General features: G+C 35.7%; 1 protein-coding gene and 5 non-coding genes across 8 annotated transcripts in view; 1 reads left to right on the top strand and 5 right to left on the bottom strand.

Moving 5' to 3' along the window:
* Positions 1-19121, top strand: part of LOC128229007 (uncharacterized) — a 65321-nt gene that overhangs the window by 20872 nt on the left and 25328 nt on the right. For all 3 annotated transcript variants that reach the window (XM_052940630.1, XM_052940631.1, XM_052940629.1), the window contains 6 exons: positions 8828-8988; positions 9202-9289; positions 9604-9817; positions 10606-10660; positions 12546-12609; positions 12857-13003. In XM_052940630.1, coding sequence (XP_052796590.1) covers positions 8828-8988; positions 9202-9289; positions 9604-9817; positions 10606-10660; positions 12546-12609; positions 12857-13003 — 729 coding nt within the window. The remainder of the gene's footprint in view (positions 1-8827; positions 8989-9201; positions 9290-9603; positions 9818-10605; positions 10661-12545; positions 12610-12856; positions 13004-19121) is intronic.
* Positions 1887-1958, bottom strand: Trnat-cgu (transfer RNA threonine (anticodon CGU)). Its single transcript has one exon. It is a non-coding gene; the product is annotated as a tRNA-Thr (tRNA).
* Positions 2722-2793, bottom strand: Trnat-ugu (transfer RNA threonine (anticodon UGU)). The gene has a single exon. It is a non-coding gene; the product is annotated as a tRNA-Thr (tRNA).
* Positions 4412-4483, bottom strand: Trnat-cgu (transfer RNA threonine (anticodon CGU)). The gene has a single exon. It is a non-coding gene; the product is annotated as a tRNA-Thr (tRNA).
* Trnat-ugu (transfer RNA threonine (anticodon UGU)) lies at positions 6176-6247 on the bottom strand. The gene has a single exon. It is a non-coding gene; the product is annotated as a tRNA-Thr (tRNA).
* Positions 7998-8068, bottom strand: Trnat-ugu (transfer RNA threonine (anticodon UGU)). Its single transcript has one exon. It is a non-coding gene; the product is annotated as a tRNA-Thr (tRNA).

Below are 19121 nucleotides of genomic sequence, written 5' to 3'. Positions count from 1 at the left end.
AGTAAAAAACGTTTTGAATATCATCTATTAATTTGTTTGTCAGTTGAAAAATTCAGTGCCTCCAGTGAGGTTTGAACTCACAGTAGAGCACTGGTCTTAGGTTATTATATTTTTCTTTAATAATAGTCATGTAGCTAAGAACAATCTCTGTGTATGGCCTAGCAAAAGCTGGTTGGGCAGAATGGGCAGGTGGTCATCGTTAAATTTTAGGTTAAGTTTTTGGCTCAATTTTTAGCTCGACTATTCAAAGAATAAGGAGGGCTTTACTACTCGCCCCAGCATCAGCGTCCGGTTAAAGTTTTAAGGCCAGTTGGGATTTTCACTTATAAGTCCAACAACCTACCTTCAATTCCTTTAATACTTCACACAGTTGTTCAGGGCCATCGCATAATGAGGTTAGATAACTCCATATTATCCTTTATACAAATTATAGCCCCTGATTGACTATGGAACTTAAGTTAAAGATTTAGGGCAGGTTGGGGTATGTATTAATAACTTCTATACCCTTCATTTAATTGACTTGATACTTCACACATTTGTTCAGGACCATCACTCAATGAGGTTACATAACTCCATATTATCCTTGATACAAGTTATGGCCCCTGATTGACTTAAGAACTTAGGTTAAAGTTTTAAGGCAGGTTAAAGTTTTAGGGTAAGTTGGGATTTTCTCTTATAAGTCCAATACCCTTCATTCAATTGACTAAATACTTCACACAGTTGTTCAGGGTCATCACATAATGAGGTTAGATAATTCCATCTTATCTTTTATACAAATTATGGTCCCTTATTGTCTTTGGAACTTAGGTTAAAGTTTTAGGGCAGGTTGGGATATTTATAAATAACTTCTATACCCTTCATTTATTTAACTTAATACTTCACAAAGTTGTTCAGGACCATCACACAATGAAGTTACATAACTCCATATTATCCTTAATACAAGTTATGGCCCCTGATTGACTCCATTTAAACCCTAAATACCAATTATGGCCCTTTATTTACTTTTTTTTATTTATTTTTTTTGGATTTCTTTTGACAAGCACATTTTTATATTCTTAACCAGATTTTCACTAAGGGAAAACAAGTTATAAGAAAGATTTGTGTCATTGTTTGGACAGGCTGGTGGGAGGGCAGCGTCAAAGTCACCTTATGAATCAAATAATTTTAGCTAGGTTTGACATCTAATGACCAAACTTGGTATATAGGAAGAGGCTATATAGACCTTTCATGAGATTGCGTTTGAGGCCCATAGGATCAAGGTCAAGGTCAAAATTACTATTAATATAAAAATGGTTGGTATGGAATAACTTAAGTAAGGGTTGACATATTGCAAGCAAACTTGCATTATATAAAGAGATTATAGAGACCTTTCATAAGATTGTGTTTTGGGCCCCCAAGAGTTATTGTCACTGTTTAATTTTTAATTTGATTTTTTTTGCTTTTGACAGGCACATACATCAATATTGTATTCACTTCAAGTCAAACTGGCGTAGTCGAGTGCACTGTCTTATGACTGCTCTTGTTATATAAATCATACTCGTTTCCAAATCATTCAAGGTTAAAAAAATAGTTCATGCCTTGCATGTATGAGAAATGCTGATTCCATATCTTTAAGTTGACTTTCCCTGCTAGAAAAATGCTGTCAAAGATACTGCATCTTTAAACTTTGATGATAAGAACTGATTCATAACATCTTTTTTTAATGTGTAAAGTAAATAACTCTTACTTGACTTTATCCACAATAACTGCCCATTGAATATTTGAAAAAATAAAAAAAAAAATCTAAAAATAAAAATATCTGAAGCAAAACACCTTGTTTTGTAGTATTTTCAGTGAATATAATTGAGTTCAATTTATGAGGTGTTTATTTCTTATGAAAAATTTAGTGCCTCCAGTGAGGTTTGAACTCACGACCCCTGGTTTACGAGACCAGTGCTCTACCACTGAGCTATAGAGGCTTTTCATTGTGCCATTGAACAATACATGTTTATAAGATGTTAACAATCTGGATCAAATGTACAACAATATTGATTGTAAGTAACACATGGATGCCTGGCATAATAAGTTTGAAGAAAATTGTTATGCCTCCATAATGAGTGGTTGAAATGCTGGTCTTATATATATATCTCCAGTTTTATCCTCTCTGGGGGCTGAGTTTAATATTCTACCATTCTTGTCTTTAATTGCCTGAACATATTGAAATTGACTTGAGACTAATCATTTCCTTTTATTTAACTTACTTACCATACTATTCACTTTCTCATTCCTGTTTTAAGGTAAAATTTAAGAAATTAATAAAAAAACTCTTTTTCAACATCAGAAATAAATTTTAGGTCAGTTTTTAAATCATATAAATAACCAGTTTATCAAATTTTGATGTGATGACATAAATGATTAGTGTGTTAGAGGACAAGTGTTTTTTGAATTCATCGCAATAACTTATCAAATAAGTATAATTCATATTTTGAAATGAATATCACATTCAAGGTCAATCACTTTGGAATGTATATGCAAGTTTTCTAAAATTTATAAAAATGGGTTTTATATTGATAAAAGGCCTCAAAATGTTTATCAATTTCAGGTCACTTATTCTCAAAATGATACCATGCCCACAGGCATCGTCTTCTATTTAATATCTTGTGATGGTGTAGTTACCTTTTTTTAGTGAATATGACTAAGATTTTAAGTTATATTTTGGATTCTGTCACTTTAAAAAGTAAGTGCCTCCAGTGAGGTTTGAACTCACGACCCCTGGTTTACAAGACCAGTGCTCTACCACTGAGCTATAGAGGCTCACATGTTTGCCAGATAACACCACATCATTATAATGAGTGTCCACCTATCTGGGTGTACAGCAATATTGATTGTAGGTATTTAAATACTTGCACAGCTCCGTTGATAATTCATTAATGTTTACCATATCCCATTTATTGTGAGGCTCCATAGCTCTGTGGTTAGCCCCTGGGCCTGTAAACCAGGGTGTGTGAGTTTGACTCTCACTGGGTCTTAGAAGATTATTAAGTTACTGTAATACCCTGTTTTTATACCCAATATTTGCCCCTGGGATATTTTTTGGATGTGTTAATATTGCAATTAAAAAATGAATATTTTTAATAAAAATTCAATTATTTTTGTTGGAAATGAACATAAATCATATTCATTAAGCTATTGTAAGTGACTTGTTATAGAAATATTGATAGTTGATATTGTTAAGTTTCCCTTAAGTTACATCATTCAAAATTTTGATTACAGCAACTTAACTTAAAGTCTATGTTCTCATATTTAATATGTGTCAAACTTTTTAAACGAAATAAGAATCAAGTATGTTTTTGACTTTCATATTCTGAATGTGGCTGAGCATTTAACTTATTGTAAAGTGAAAGATAAGTACTCCATTTTGGAACTTCTACACATGCCTCTTTGGAGACCAAATAGCTAAGCATGAAAAAAGAAATAGTTAACTCTGAAATAAACACTAAGCCTTAAAGGGACTGTATACCAAAAAAAGTGTTTTTTTATGACGAAACTCAGGACAATTATTTAATAAATTGTTTTACTCATTGATATCATAATTGTAAAAAAAATACCAAAATGTAAAAAAAAAAATTGAGTAGGAGACCGGGTTCAAACCGGTGTCGCCAAAATTGCAGTCCAGTGTTGTATCCACTGTGCTACGAAGGCTTACCCTAAACAGTTGGAATATTTAAGCTTTATATCTAACTTGGTAATATCACATTATAATATCGACTAGCCAATCACGGATAAGAAATTAATTATACTAGGTAGACATACCTAGTAATCTTTTTTAATAGAAAAATGCGAAAAACCTGTGAAAAATAAATTAATTGTAAACTATGTGGTACTTCAGTTAGTAATTTTCAATGCATTGTACACATCGATTCCAAGTTTATGTCAGTTTTCGACAATTTTCTTTTTTTTTTCCCTATTTCATCATACGTGCAGCCCCTTTAAGTAAATCATATCTGTCACTTTTTAGAAATATGTATTTTTTTTAACAACTTTTGTCCTTTAATTTTGTCATTTTGTCAAATATTTACTGCAAAACCCTGCCAAAATCAAAATATGAGTTGCATTTATGACATGAAAAACACAGTGGGACAAGAAAAGCCCAGTGCACATTTTTGCCCTCGGGTAAATTTTTCCTCAATGGTAAATCTCTGTTTGTCATTACTCAGTACCATTTTGATGCTAAAATTCTCTGGTCAAAATCAAGGCAGTAATTCCAGTATTAAAGCAATAGCAATTATGAGGTAAATTTGATGGTTATTGAAATATAACATGTCAAAAATAAAACCAATCAACCTCAGTTGAAGTATAACACAACTATTTGCATTGGATATGAGTTTTGAATACTCATTTTTGTCTTTGTTTTGTCACATGAAAAAATATGTGCCTCCAGTGAGAATTGAACTCACGACCCCTGGTTTACGAGACCAGTGCTCTACCACTGAGCTATGGAGGCTCCTTATGATAGTCCATTAACAATCTATCTCCATAAGGAATGTTCACCGATATGGATGAATGCTAGAAATGGTGTACAACAATATTGATTGCAGGTAATATTTGGATGGCTATCATGACAAATTGTAAAAAGATAATGGGTATTCCTCCAAACATATTGGGTGGAGCACTAGTCTTGTTAACCTGGGGCTAAAAGTTTGACCCTCACTGGGACTCAAATTGGTTAAAGATAACAAGTTCCTGATTATACCTTTATTGCTCACTGGTTGGTGCACTGGTCATGTTGACTAGAAGCCATGAGTTTGACCCTCATTTGTAACAGATTATGTTGTGGTGTGTAAGACTCTATAGCTCAGTGGTTACAGTATTGGTCAAGTAAACCAGGAGTCATGAGTTTGATCCTCATTTGGGGGCCAATTATAAATCAATATTGTTGTGAAGTGTAAACATCTATAGCTCAGTGGTTGCTGTGCTGGTGATGTTTACAAGAGGTTTTGGAGTTTGGTCCTGACTTGGGCACTAAATAATTAGTGTATTAAGTTTTGATGTGACATTGTTAGTGATACATGCATTATACTTCATGTTTTATGATTTTTAAGTGTTTTAACTCATCAATTTAGTATAAAAGGCCTTTATTCTACATTTTACGAACCACCAGGATCCACAACTGTTGTAGAAGAAGGAAAAAAAAATAAAAAGGAAAACAGCATTTTATTTTTCATCTGAGCTTGCGTTGGCTATATAGTTCCATTTCACATTTACTGTGGTACTGCAGAGTTTATAATAGAATATTTAAAAAAGAAACAGGTAAAATAAAAGAAAACAGTGACAGTATATATCGATTTACATGTGTCGTTTCATTTAAATGGTGGTAGATATTCACTTATACTCTCACTTACTGTAATGTCTGGCTCCATTTAATAAAACTTTGGACTCTTGAATCACTCAGACTAATCATAGAGGGAAGTAAAACAAAGAAGAAAAATACAGAAAATTGTGCTAATTATTGCATAGTGAGACCATGTCTCAAAGTTCTCACAGCATTGAGCATCATTGGCAGTTTTCTTTGCTTAACAATTTGCAGTATATTGCAAAATTTAGACAAAAATATGCGCACCCAGTTCATGTGATCCCTCTTTACGTCACAGGGTGCCGTTGAAATATAGGTCATTGTAATGGAAATTTACAACAAGTTCTGACCATGTTTAACTTGTATCAGTGTGGTGCTATTATGGCGGAGATTGGGGTCTATTCTATTTTTAGAATCAAAATTGAAAACCAAAATGAAATATCTTTTCAGTAAAAAAAACCCACCAGGTTTCTTTTTATTCGCTGAAAATTTTCCAACAATTCATTTTGTAAGATTTTACCAAATCACGACAAAAGAAATGAAAAAATCACTAGCATTTTCAATTTATCTGTTTTTCTAAATCAGCAGTATTTCAAGCAGTGTGTATGTAAATTCATTAATTTGGAATTTGTTTTCTAAATTTGATAAAAATGAGCATTAAACGTTCTTATGGTTGTAATCTTTCTAAAACCTGTTCATTTTATCGATTCATGTTTTCTAAATTTGGTATTGTCAGACTGATCTCTAATGAAATACATCATGATGTAGTTCATTTTTCAGTGAATTTGACTGAGATTTATAATTTTCAATTATATATTTTATTTTTGTCTTATAAAAAGTAAGTGCCTCCAGTGAGGTTTGAACTCACGACCCCTGGTTTACAAGACCAGTGCTCTACCACTGAGCTATAGAGGCTCACATGTTTGCTAGCTATCACTACATCATTATAATGAGTGTTCACTGATCTGGATGAATGCTATAATGTGTACACAGTATAGCATATTGATTGTAGCCATACTTGCACAGCTGTCATTGTATCATGTGTATGAGAGGCTACAAAGCTCAGTGGTTTAATAGAGCAATCAGTCATATAAACTTTGAGCCTCACTAAGGGCTTAGATGATTATTATTTTTATCTTTATTCATTGCCTTTGTCAAAAAAAGTTAAGAATAAACTATTATAATAATCTATTACCAAATTTTTATGACCAACATTTGCACCTAGGATATTTTTGGGCCATGTTTATATTGCAATTGAAAAACTTATTAATTTTATTAAAAAGTCGATGGTATGTGTCTTAAAAGTACATAAATCATGTTGATAAAGGTATTATAAGTGAGTTTTGATAGAAATATTAGAATTCAATAAATTATGTTTTCTTAAGTATTAAACAATTCATTCTGTAGAAAAGAATCTTGAACACTTTGTATATAAATCTGCCTAGAATATTAATAAAAAATTAGCTTTAATAATTATTCACATTCTTTAGGTACCTAACATGAAGTCAATAAACTAAGTAATCGCCATGTGATATAATTAAATTTGGAATACCTTGTTGATTTTTTAATTAAAACATCATCTTCTGTTTAAACATCATCTTCTGTTTTTGTTATATATGCATTTCTTTTTATTAAATTCCTCATCATTATCAACATGAAATACCAACACTTCAGTGGGCAGTTGCATTTTTATGCACATATTTGCCTCCAAGGTAAAATTTCGTCCTATAAACAGAGTATTTTCTTTTGTATTTTTTAACTCTGCTCTAGGTTCTACTTTAAAATTACTTATGATTTTCATTAAATATACAAATCATAATTTAATTATAAAGGTCGGTTACCGGGTGATGAGGATAACTACGGCTAATTATCTAATATTCCTATTGTATGTGGTGTATTTTCATTGACATAGAGATAAGTATTTAATGTTGATTGATTTTCTTTATTAAAACTATTAGATATTTATCAAGATGTTAATTACATACATTGTAAAGTGTTATATGCTACATCCATATTTCACTGAATCACCTGACACTTAAAATGTTATAAAGTTTTGTATAAGTACTGGTATGATGTTACATTGTCTTGCTAATTTGTAATCATGTTAGTTATGTATGCATTGAAGATGCACTATGTGCACAGGTAAAATAACAAACTCCTGTCTGTCTCCCATTACTCATTGTCATTATAAAGATAATATTCTTGGTAGCCATAATGGATCCAGGGGGGTTCACCCAGCATCCCCCCCCCCCACAATTTGTCCAAATTTACTTTTGTTTTCAATATAGGAGAAAAAAAGTAAAAAAAAAATAAACCCCAAATGCACCATTTCAGACTAGAAATTGTAAGAGTTTCCTTGAGGGAAGATCCCCAACCCCCCTGCTAATACTTTAAACAAAATAACTTTGGTATTGAGGGAGGGTTGCAAGTCAAAAAGTAACACCCCCTCTGTCAAATACTGGGTCTGCCCCTTAAGCTTATTTCAAGAGTACTGGTATTAAGAATAGCAGTAATAAAAATGGAGTAAATTTGCAGGTTAATCGAATGTTTAACAAATCAAAATCAACCTCAATTGATTCGAAACACAATTATTCACTGTGAATATGACTGAGAATTTTTAGGTTTTGAATACGCATTTTTGTTTTTGAAACATGGACAAAATAAGTGCCTCCAGTGAGGTTTGAACTCACGACCCCTGGTTTACAAGACCAGTGCTCTACCACTGAGCTATAAATCACATGTTTGCCAGCTATCACTACATCATTATAATGAGTGTTCACCGATCTGGATGAATGTTATAAGGTGCTCTACCACTGAGCTATAGAGGCTCCAATACTTGCCAGATAACATTCCACCTCCTTAAGGAATGTTCACCAATCTGGATGAAGGCTAGATAAAGTGTACAACAATATTGATTGCAAATAACATTTGGACATGTTATACTAAAAAATGAACATATATGTCATATACTGTGTAAGTTTCCATAGTTCAGTGATAGTTTTGTGAACCAGGGGTTGTGTGTTCGATCCTCTCTGGGGGCTGAATTGACTAGTTTTTCTTGGGGCTTCTACTATAATAAAAATTATAAATCTCTGATACCTTTTCCTATATTACTCTTAGTGCAGCAACCTCCATCTTGATAAAATGTCATAGCAGGTGCTTTGACATGAGAACAATACTGAAACCCTGCATTATATCACAAGTTAAGTGATCAGTTAAAATATAGTGTTACTTTTACAGGCAAATAGTATCATGCATATAATATCGTTTCGAAGAAAATCTGTCATGGTTTTGTCATAAATATTGTGCTAAAATTTAAATGTTTTTCTAAACAGGTTTAAGTTAGAAAGTGTTCAAATTACTCATATGGAGCTCTATTCTCTTGTTGCAGTAAAAATGAACATGCATGCATCATGTCTCACTTCTCTTGCAGAAATATTTGTTTGGTCATGTTATGCTACAAAAAAAACAATATCAGCATGCTTGGAATTACAGACTGTTGTTACGGAAGCATGGGTCTCACGAGGACCTGACAACACTTGTGAAGGCAAGCCGTACACGTGACGAGGACATCAAGGCTGGCCGTTTATTCCCATATGAGGAAAGGATACTCACTGACTCGGAGCGCGAGAGAGAGGAACTCAATCTGAAACAAGGTGGTTTGTCAATGTTTAAAAATGGTCTATTTTTTTATGAATTTTATGAAATTGTTCTTTAATTCATAAATTATGTGCTATTTTATGAAGTCATTATTCAGTCTTGGTAGATTTTGATGTTTTTTTTGTTTTTTTCAATCTTTATTTCTTATATTCAATTCATTGAACAGTGATGTCAATTTATTATACATAAACAATCTGTTTTTTGAGCAGCTGGTATGGGAGACAGGGAGTCAAGTTTTGTTCAACCCAAGAGGGAGCTCTCAATGTCAGACCTCCTGCCTGCATTTGTGCCTTGGAGGTAAAGTTGAAAAGCTAGCCATTTTTTTAAATCTAAAGAATTAGATTGCAGTCTTATGTCACTCATTAATTAAAACATTGAAAACGGACAATAATAATAGATTTTAATCCACCAACTCCTAACATGGCTGCTTTGTACAATTGTGGAAGTATTCATCCTTGGTACCATTTTATCAATGTGTAACCTTGATTAGATTACAATTTGTATATTGGGTGAGTATTTATTCCAATAATTAGAGTAGCTCTTTATATTGATTCCTTGTACTTTACATATGCATTCATGTCAATAATTATGTTGTGTTCGTCCACCCTCAGGAGGTCAAAATCAGCCCCTGACCTGGCTGAAGAGGAAGACGACACACTGATGGTGGCCCAAGACTACAATTCAGCAATGGAAGAGATTGCAAGACAGAAGGCAAACATTCGAGAGTGGAAGATGCAGCGGAAACTGGAGCAGCAGCAGGCAGAGCTGGAACAGAATGCAGAAAACATGGAGGTGGAGGAGGAGGAGACCATTGATCAGCTACAGGTAGTCAAAAATGTGGGTTACTTCATGTAGAATAGCTGAAGATTGGTGCAAGAAGGTGCAAGAAGGTGTTACATGATGGAGAATAGCTGAAGATGGCCGCAAGAAGGTGTAAGTTAATGTACAATAGTTGGGTGTCAGAATGGGTTAAATAGATTTAGAACAGCTGACGATTGGCGCAAGGAAGGTGTAACTTAAGGTAGAACAGCTAAGGATGGACGCAAAAATTAGATAACTTGATGTAGAACAGCTAAAGAGGTTTTACTTAATATTGAACAGCTGAAAATAGGCACAAGAGTGGGGCTTCATAAAGTAGAACAGCTGAAAATGGCCAAGAATAGGTTAACTTTATTGTAGAAGAGCTGAAGATGTGTGCAAGAATAGGGTAATTTAATGCAGAACAGCTAAAGATTGATGCCAGAATGGTGTAACTTTATATAGAACAGCTGAAGATGTGCGATAGAATGGGTCATTTAATGGCTACAGTTTGGCAACAAACTGGATAACAGTGTGATGTAGTGTGCTCAATAGAGGTCTAAAGTGTGTAGAACTGCTAAGCTGTGTTTGGCACACAGACTGGATAACAGGGGTTTTGTATATGTAGTTTAAAGTTTTTCTTATTTCTGTGGTAACTTTAAGGTGTATATATTTCAGATCTGGTTTTCATACATATGTTGGTTACTTGTTAGTAGACAAGTAGAAACCTCCGTTTGATTTAACTAAACTTATTCAGTGTTGAGTTATTTTACGTTCAGTTCATTTTTGTTCTACTCATGTTGCTTGTTTTTCAGAGAGTTGAGCCCCATCAGTATCAGCCAGATATCTTGAAAGTACATCAACCTAAAGGTATTCATATGGTAGTAGATTTTATCGTAAAATATTTTCATTACCCCGAGTCATTTCTTAAGAGAATAAATTACATCCATAGTGCATTAACTGCAAGAGATAATGGTGTCTTTTTTTATTACATTACTACACTTTGATAAACATGACGACATCCGCACAATGGTAAACAAGATTTCCAAGTTCTTTTTCACAACTTCACATAAAAACTGTACCTGTATTAAATGAAATTTAGACAAATTATAATAAACAGGGTAAAAAGTAAAATGACCTGATCTTGCTATCCTGCTGCATGGATGGACAAAAAACAGGATTCGAAAATTAAAATATTGTCTATTTCAAATAGTGTTTGATTATCAAAGATCATAAATGATTATTAAATTGAAATGTTCAACCACTATCAATTGGAAATAATTGCAACAACTTGATTATATCCATAAATAAATATATAGTCTTCAAAAATGGGCTGACATGTCATTTGATAATAGAAATTTAATAGAATGAACTGTTTCTTCGTACAAGGGCAGCACAATTAAGATGAATGATGTGACACAGCAAATGTTACTGGCAGATTACGTGTGTATGTTATGGTGTTTAAGTAAAATCATGTGGTTTGGTGAAAGTTATTAATGATGAAAATCAATTATTGCCTATGTTCAGCCCCAATGAATGATGATGTTATTATCCCCCGCCTTTGAAAAGCGAGGGGATATAGTAATGGTAGGCGCGATTTCGTGCGTGTGTGCGTCCGTCTATCCCACATTCATTTCTCCTCTTACATTTCTCATGCGATTTCTACCATACTTTCACAGATTGATGATCATAAAGTGAAGCAGCACATATTGTCAGGCTTTTGAGATTCAACCATTTTTGAAAGAGTTATAGCCCTTTGTTTATTTTACATTTAAAATTGGTTTCTTCGCAACTCCTCTTACGTTTTTCATGCGCTTTCTACCAAACTTTCATAGATTGATGACTATGTAGTGATGCAGTGCATATTGTCGGGCTTTCACGAGTCGGCCATTTTTGAAAGAGTTATTGCCCTTCTTTTTTTTGCATTTAAAATTGGTTTCTTCGCAACAACTTCTCTTACTTTTTTATGCAATTTCAACCAAACTTTCAGAGATTGATGACTATATAGTGACGCAGCGCATATTGCTGGGCTTTCGCGATTCGACCATTTTTGAAAGAGTTATTGCCCTTTCTTTATTTTACATTTACAATTGGTTTCTTAGCAACTCCTCTTATGTTTTTCACGCGATTTCTACCAAACTCTCACAGATTGATGACTATTTAGTGACACAGGGCATATTGTCGGGCTTTAGCGATTCGACCATTTTTGAAAGAGTTATTGCCCTTTCTTTATTTTACATTTAAAATTGGTTTCTTTGCAACTCCTCTTATGTTTTTCATGCGATTTCTACCAAACTTTCACAGATTGATGACTGTATAGTGACGCAGCGCGTAATGTTTGGCTTTCGCGATTCGGCCATTTTTGAAAGAGTTTTTACCCTTTGTTTATTTTACATTTAAAATTGGTTTCTTCGCAACTCCTCTGACGTTTTTCATGCGATTTCTACCAAACTTTCACAGATTGATGACTATGTAGTGACGCAGCGCATATTGTCGGGCTTTCGCGATTCGACCATTTTAGGAAGAGTTATTGCCCTTTCTTAATTTTACGCATTTCTTATGTTCCTTAGAAACTACCCTTACCATTGATTGGCTTTCGTTACAAAAAATGCCCCCATGAGGCAGGGGATATAGCTGTCTGTGACCGCTCTTGTTTCATTTTATTACCTTGCCATCACTTTTTTGATATTCTATTATGTAAATGACATTAGCACACTATTATCAAAGAAGTATTGCATTGTTTTTTCTATTTAAGATGAGCCTACCCCAGCAGAACTGGCTCTTGCGGCAGGTAGAGCCTATGTCATTCTGCCAAAGAAGTAAGAACATTTACTAGGTTTTTATACCAAAATAATTATTATAACTGGTCTAGCCATATCACTTCAGAACAACTTTTACTTATTCAGAATCAAAGCACTTACAGGTACAGAGATACTGATGCAAGAATCGCAGTGAAAACAATGATGTAAGGACATCACACCATTACTATGTTTGTTTAAAAAAACAAAATGATGGTAGTGTGATAAATTTGCATTCAAAATTAATTGATTATTACTTGTTTATTAGGAAGAAAAAGAAGACAAAGTCAAGCGTCAGCATGGCTCGGCTGGACGACATCGAGACCTTCCTGAAGAAAAGGCCACGCAAGTTGAAGAGGGCAGAGTCCATGATCCGTATACCCAAGCCAATAGAGAAGGAGCTTAGAGTTCCAGCGTAAGGCACTAACATTATACATTACCAGTATAAGGCACCTACAATATCGATATATATATAAGTCACTTATAGTACAAGTATAACTCACTCACAGAACCAGTGTCAAGCACTTACAATACAAGTATAAGGCACTTACAGTACTGGTATATCTAAGGCACTAACAGTACAAGTATAAGACACTCACAGAACAAGTGTCAAGCACTTACAGTACAAGTTTAAGGCACTTACAGGAAAAATATAAGGCAAACACAGTACAAGTATGAGACACTTACATTTCCAGTATGAGACACTTGCAGTTCCAGTATGAGACACTTGCAGTATCAGTATGAGACACTTACAGTACCAATATGAGACACTTACAGTTCCAGTATGAGACACTTGCAGTTCCAGTATGAGACACTTACAGTACCAATATGAGACACTTACAGTTCCAATATGAGACACTTGCAGTTCCAATATGAGACACTTACAGTTCCAGTATGAGACACTTGCAGTATCAGTATGAGACACTTACAGTACCAATATGAGACACTTGCAGTTCCAATATGAGACACTTACAGTTCCAGTATGAGACACTTGCAGTATCAGTATGAGACACTTACAGTACCAATATGAGACACTTGCAGTTCCAGTATGAGACACTTGCAGTATCAGTATGAGACACTTACAGTACCAATATGAGACACTTACAGTTCCAGTATGAGACACTTGCAGTTCCAGTATGAGACACTTACAGTTCCAGTATGAGACACTTGCAGTTCCAATATGAGACACTTACAGTTCCAGTATGAGACACTTACAGTTCTAGTATGAGACACTTACAGTTCCAGTATGAGACACTTGCAGTTCCAGTATGAGACACTTGCAGTTCCAGTATGAGACACTTGCAGTTCCAGTATGAGACACTTACAGTTCCAGTATGAGACACTTACAGTTCCAGTATGAGACACTTACAGTACCAGTATGAGACACTTACAGTACAAGTATAAGACACTTACAGTTCCAGTATGAGACACTTACAGTTCCAGTATGAGACACTTGCAGTACAAGTACATGACACTTACAGTTTCAGTATGAGACACTTACAGTACCAATATGAGACACTTACAGTTCCAGTATGAGACACTTACAGTACCAATATGAGACACTTGCAGTTCCAGTATGAGACACTTGCAGTTCCAGTATGAGACACTTACAGTACCAATATGAGACACTTACAGTTCCAGTATGAGACACTTGCAGTTCCAGTATGAGACACTTACAGTACCAGTATGAGACACTTACAGTACAAGTATAAGACACTTACAGTTCCAGTATGAGACACTTACAGTTCCAGTATGAGACACTTGCAGTTCCAGTATGAGACACTTACAGTACCAGTATGAGACACTTGCAGTACCAGTATGAGACACTTGCAGTACACGTATAAGACACTTACAGTTTCAGTATGAGACACTTACAGTACCAGTATGAGACACTTGCAGTACCAGTATGAGACACTTACAGTTCTAGTATGAGACACTTACAGTTCCAGTATGAGACACTTGCAGTTCCAGTATGAGACACTTACAGTACCAGTATGAGACACTTACAGTACAAGTACATGACACTTACAGTTTCAGTATGAGACACTTACAGTTCCAGTATGAGACACTTACAGTACCAGTATGAGACACTTACAGTACCAGTATGAGACACTTACAGTTCTAGTATGAGACACTTACAGTTCCAGTATGAGACACTTACAGTACCAGTATAAGACACTTACAGTACCAGTATGAGACACTTGCAGTACCAGTATGAGACACTTGCAGTACAAGTATAAGACACTTACAGTTTCAGTATGAGACACTTACAGTACCAGTATGAGACACTTGCAGTACCAGTATGAGACACTTACAGTTCTAGTATGAGACACTTACAGTTCCAGTATGAGACACTTGCAGTACAAGTATAAGACACTTACAGTTTCAGTATGAGACACTTACAGTACCAGTATGAGACACTTACATATCCAGTATGAGACACTTACAGTACAAGTATATGACACTTACAGTACCAGTATAAGACACTTGCAGTACCAGTATGAGACACTTACAGTTCTAGTATGAGACACTTACAGTTCCAGTATGAGACACTTGCAGTACCAGTATGAGACACTTACAGTACCAGTATGAGACACTTACAGTACCAGTATGAGACACTTGCAGTACCAGTATGAGACACTTGCAGTACCAGTATAAGACACTTACAGTTCTAGTATGAGACACTTACACAGTTCCAGTATGAGACACTTACAGTACCAGTATGAGACACTTGCAGTACCAGTATGAGACACTTACAGTTCTAGTATGAGACACTTACAGTTCCAGTATGAGACACTTGCAGTACCAGTATAAGACACTTACAGTACCAGTATGAGACACTTGCAGTACCAGTATGAGACACTTGCAGTACACGTATAAGACACTTACAGTTTCAGTATGAGACACTTACAGTACCAGTATGAGACACTTGCAGTACCAGTATGAGACACTTACAGTTCTAGTATGAGACACTTACAGTTCCAGTATGAGACACTTGCAGTAACAGTATAAGACACTTACAGTACAAGTATAAGACACTTACAGTACCAGTATGAGACACTTACATATCCAGTATGAGACACTTACAGTACCAGTATGAGACACTTGCAGTACCAGTATGAGACACTTGCAGTACAAGTATAAGACACTTACAGTTTCAGTATGAGACACTTACAGTACCAGTATGAGACACTTACATATCCAGTATGAGACACTTACAGTACAAGTATATGACACTTACAGTACCAGTATAAGACACTTGCAGTACCAGTATGAGACACTTACAGTTCTAGTATGAGACACTTACAGTTCCAGTATGAGACACTTGCAGTACCAGTATAAGACACTTACAGTACCAGTATGTGACACTTGCAGTACCAGTATGAGACACTTGCAGTACACGTATAAGACACTTACAGTTTCAGTATGAGACACTTACAGTACCAGTATGAGACACTTACATATCCAGTATGAGACACTTACAGTACAAGTATAAGACACTTACAGTTCCAGTATAAGACACTTACAGTACCAGTATGAGACACTTACATATCCAGTATGAGACACTTACAGTACAAGTATATGACACTTACAGTACCAGTATGAGACACTTGCAGTTCCAGTATCAGACACTTACAGTACCAGTATAAGACACTTACAGTTCCAGTATAAGACACTTTCAGTACCAGTATGAGACACTTGCAGTACAAGTATGAGACACTTACAGTACCAGTATAAGACACTTACAGTTCCAGTATAAGACACTTACAGTACCAGTATGAGACACTTGCAGTACAAGTATAAGACACTTACAGTACCAGTATGCAACACTCACAGTTCCAGTATGAGACACTTACAGTACCAGTATGAGACACTTACAGTACCAGTATGAGACACTTACAGTACCAGTATGAGACACTTACAGTACCAGTATGAGACACTTGCAGTACCAGTATGAGACACTTACAGTACCAGTATGAGACACTTACAGTTCTAGTATGAGACACTTACAGTTCCAGTATGAGACACTTGCAGTACAAGTATAAGACACTTACAGTACCAGTATGAGACACTTACAGTACCAGTATGAGACACTTACAGTACCAGTATGAGACACTTGCAGTACCAGTATAAGACACTTACAGTTCCAGTATGAGACACTTACAGTACAAGTACATGACACTTACAGTTCCAGTATGAGACACTTGCAGTACCAGTATAAGACACTTACAGTTCCAGTATGAGACACATACAGTTCCAGTATGAGACATTTACAGTACCAGTATGAGACACTTGCAGTACCAGTATGAGACACTTACAGTATCAGTATAAGACACTTACAGTTCCAGTATGAGACACTTACAGTTCCAGTATGAGACACTTACAGTTCCAGTATGAGACACTTACAGTACCAGTATGAGACACTTGCAGTACCAGTATGAGACACTTACAGTACCAGTATAAGACACTTACAGTTCCAGTATGAGACACTTACAGTTCCAGTATGAGACATTTACAGTACCAGTATGAGACACTTGCAGTACCAGTATGAGACACTTACAGTTCCAGTATGAGACGCTTACAGTTCCAGTATGAGACGCTTACAGTTCCAGTATGAGACACTTGCAGTTTCAGTATGAGACACTTACAGTACCGGTATAAGACGCTTACAGTACCAGTATAAGACACTTACAGTTCCAGTATGAGACACTTACAGTACCTGTATAAGACACTCACAGTTCTAGTATGAGACACTTGCAGTACCAGTATGAGACGCTTACAGTTCCAGTATGAGACACTTACAGTATCAGTATAAAACACTTACAGTATCAGTATGAGACACTTACAGTACCAGTATCAGACACTTACAGTACAAGTATGAGACACTTACAGTACCAGTATGAGACGCTTACAGTTCCAGTATGAGACACTTACAGTATCAGTATAAGACACTTACAGTATCAGTATAAGACACTTACAGTACCAGTATGAGACACAGTACCAGTAAGAGACACTAACAGTACCATTGTAAGGAAATAACAGTACCAAATTGAGACACTTACAGTTCCAGTATGAGACACTTACAGTTCCAGTATGAGACACTTGCAGTTCCAGTATGAGACACTTACAGTACAAGTATAAGACACTTACAGTTCCAGTATGTGATACTTACAGTACCAGTATGAGATGCTTACAGTACCAGTATGTAACACTCACAGTTCCAGTATGAGACACTTACAGTTCCAGTATGAGACACTTACAGTTCCAGTATGAGACACAGTACCAGTAAGAGACACTAACAGTTCCAGTATGAGACACTTGCAGTTCCAGTATAAGACGCTTACAGTTCCAGTATGAGACACTTGCAGTACCGGTATAAGACGCTTACAGTACCAGTATAAGACACTTACAGTTCCAGTATGAGACACTTACAGTACCTGTATAAGACACTTACAGTTTCAGTATGAGACACTTACAGTTCCAGTATGAGACACTTACAGTACCTGTATAAGACACTTACAGTACCAGAATGAGACACTAACAGTACCTGTATGAGACACTTGCAGTTCCAGTATGAGACACTTACAGTACCAGAATGAGACACTTACAGTACCAGTATGAGACACTCACAGTTCCAGTATGAGACACTTGCAGTTCCAGTATGAGACACTTACAGTACCAGTATGAGACACTTACAGTACCAGTATGAGACACTTACAGTACCAGTATGTGACACTTACAGTACCAGTATGAGACGCTTACAGTACCAGTATGCAACACTCACAGTTCCAGTATGAGACACTTACAGTTCCAGTATGAGACACTTACAGTTCCAGTATGAGACACTTACAGTACAAGTATAAGACACTCACAGTTCCAGTATGAGACACTTGCAGTTCCAGTATGAGACACAGTACCAGTAAGAGACACTAACAGTACCAGTATGAGACACTTACAGTACCAGTATGTGACACTTACAGTACCAGTATGAGACGCTTACAGTACCAGTATGCAACACTCACAGTTCCAGTATGAGACACTTACAGTTCCAGTATGAGACACTTACAGTTCCAGTATGAGACACTTACAGTACCAGTATGAGACACAGTACCAGTAAGAGACACTAACAGTACCATTGTAAGGAAATAACAGTACCAAATTGAGACACTTACAGTTCCAGTATGAGACACTTACAGTTCCAGTATGAGACACTTGCAGTTCCAGTATGAGACACTTACAGTACAAGTATAAGACACTTACAGTTCCAGTATGTGACACTTACAGTACCAGTATGAGATGCCTACAGTACCAGTATGCAACACTCACAGTTCCAGTATGAGACACTCACAGTTCCAGTATGAGACACTTACAGTTCCAGTATGAGACACTTACAGTACCAGTATGAGACACAGTACCAGTAAGAGACACTAACAGTTCCAGTATGAGACACTTGCAGTTCCAGTATAAGACGCTTACAGTTCCAGTATGAGACGCTTGCAGTACCAGTATAAGACGCTTACAGTACCAGTATA

The sequence above is a fragment of the Mya arenaria genome, chromosome 3, assembly GCF_026914265.1.
Source record: "Mya arenaria isolate MELC-2E11 chromosome 3, ASM2691426v1".
In the NCBI taxonomy this organism is placed as follows: domain Eukaryota; kingdom Metazoa; phylum Mollusca; class Bivalvia; order Myida; family Myidae; genus Mya; species Mya arenaria.
This window is presented reverse-complemented; position numbering and strand designations above follow the sequence as displayed.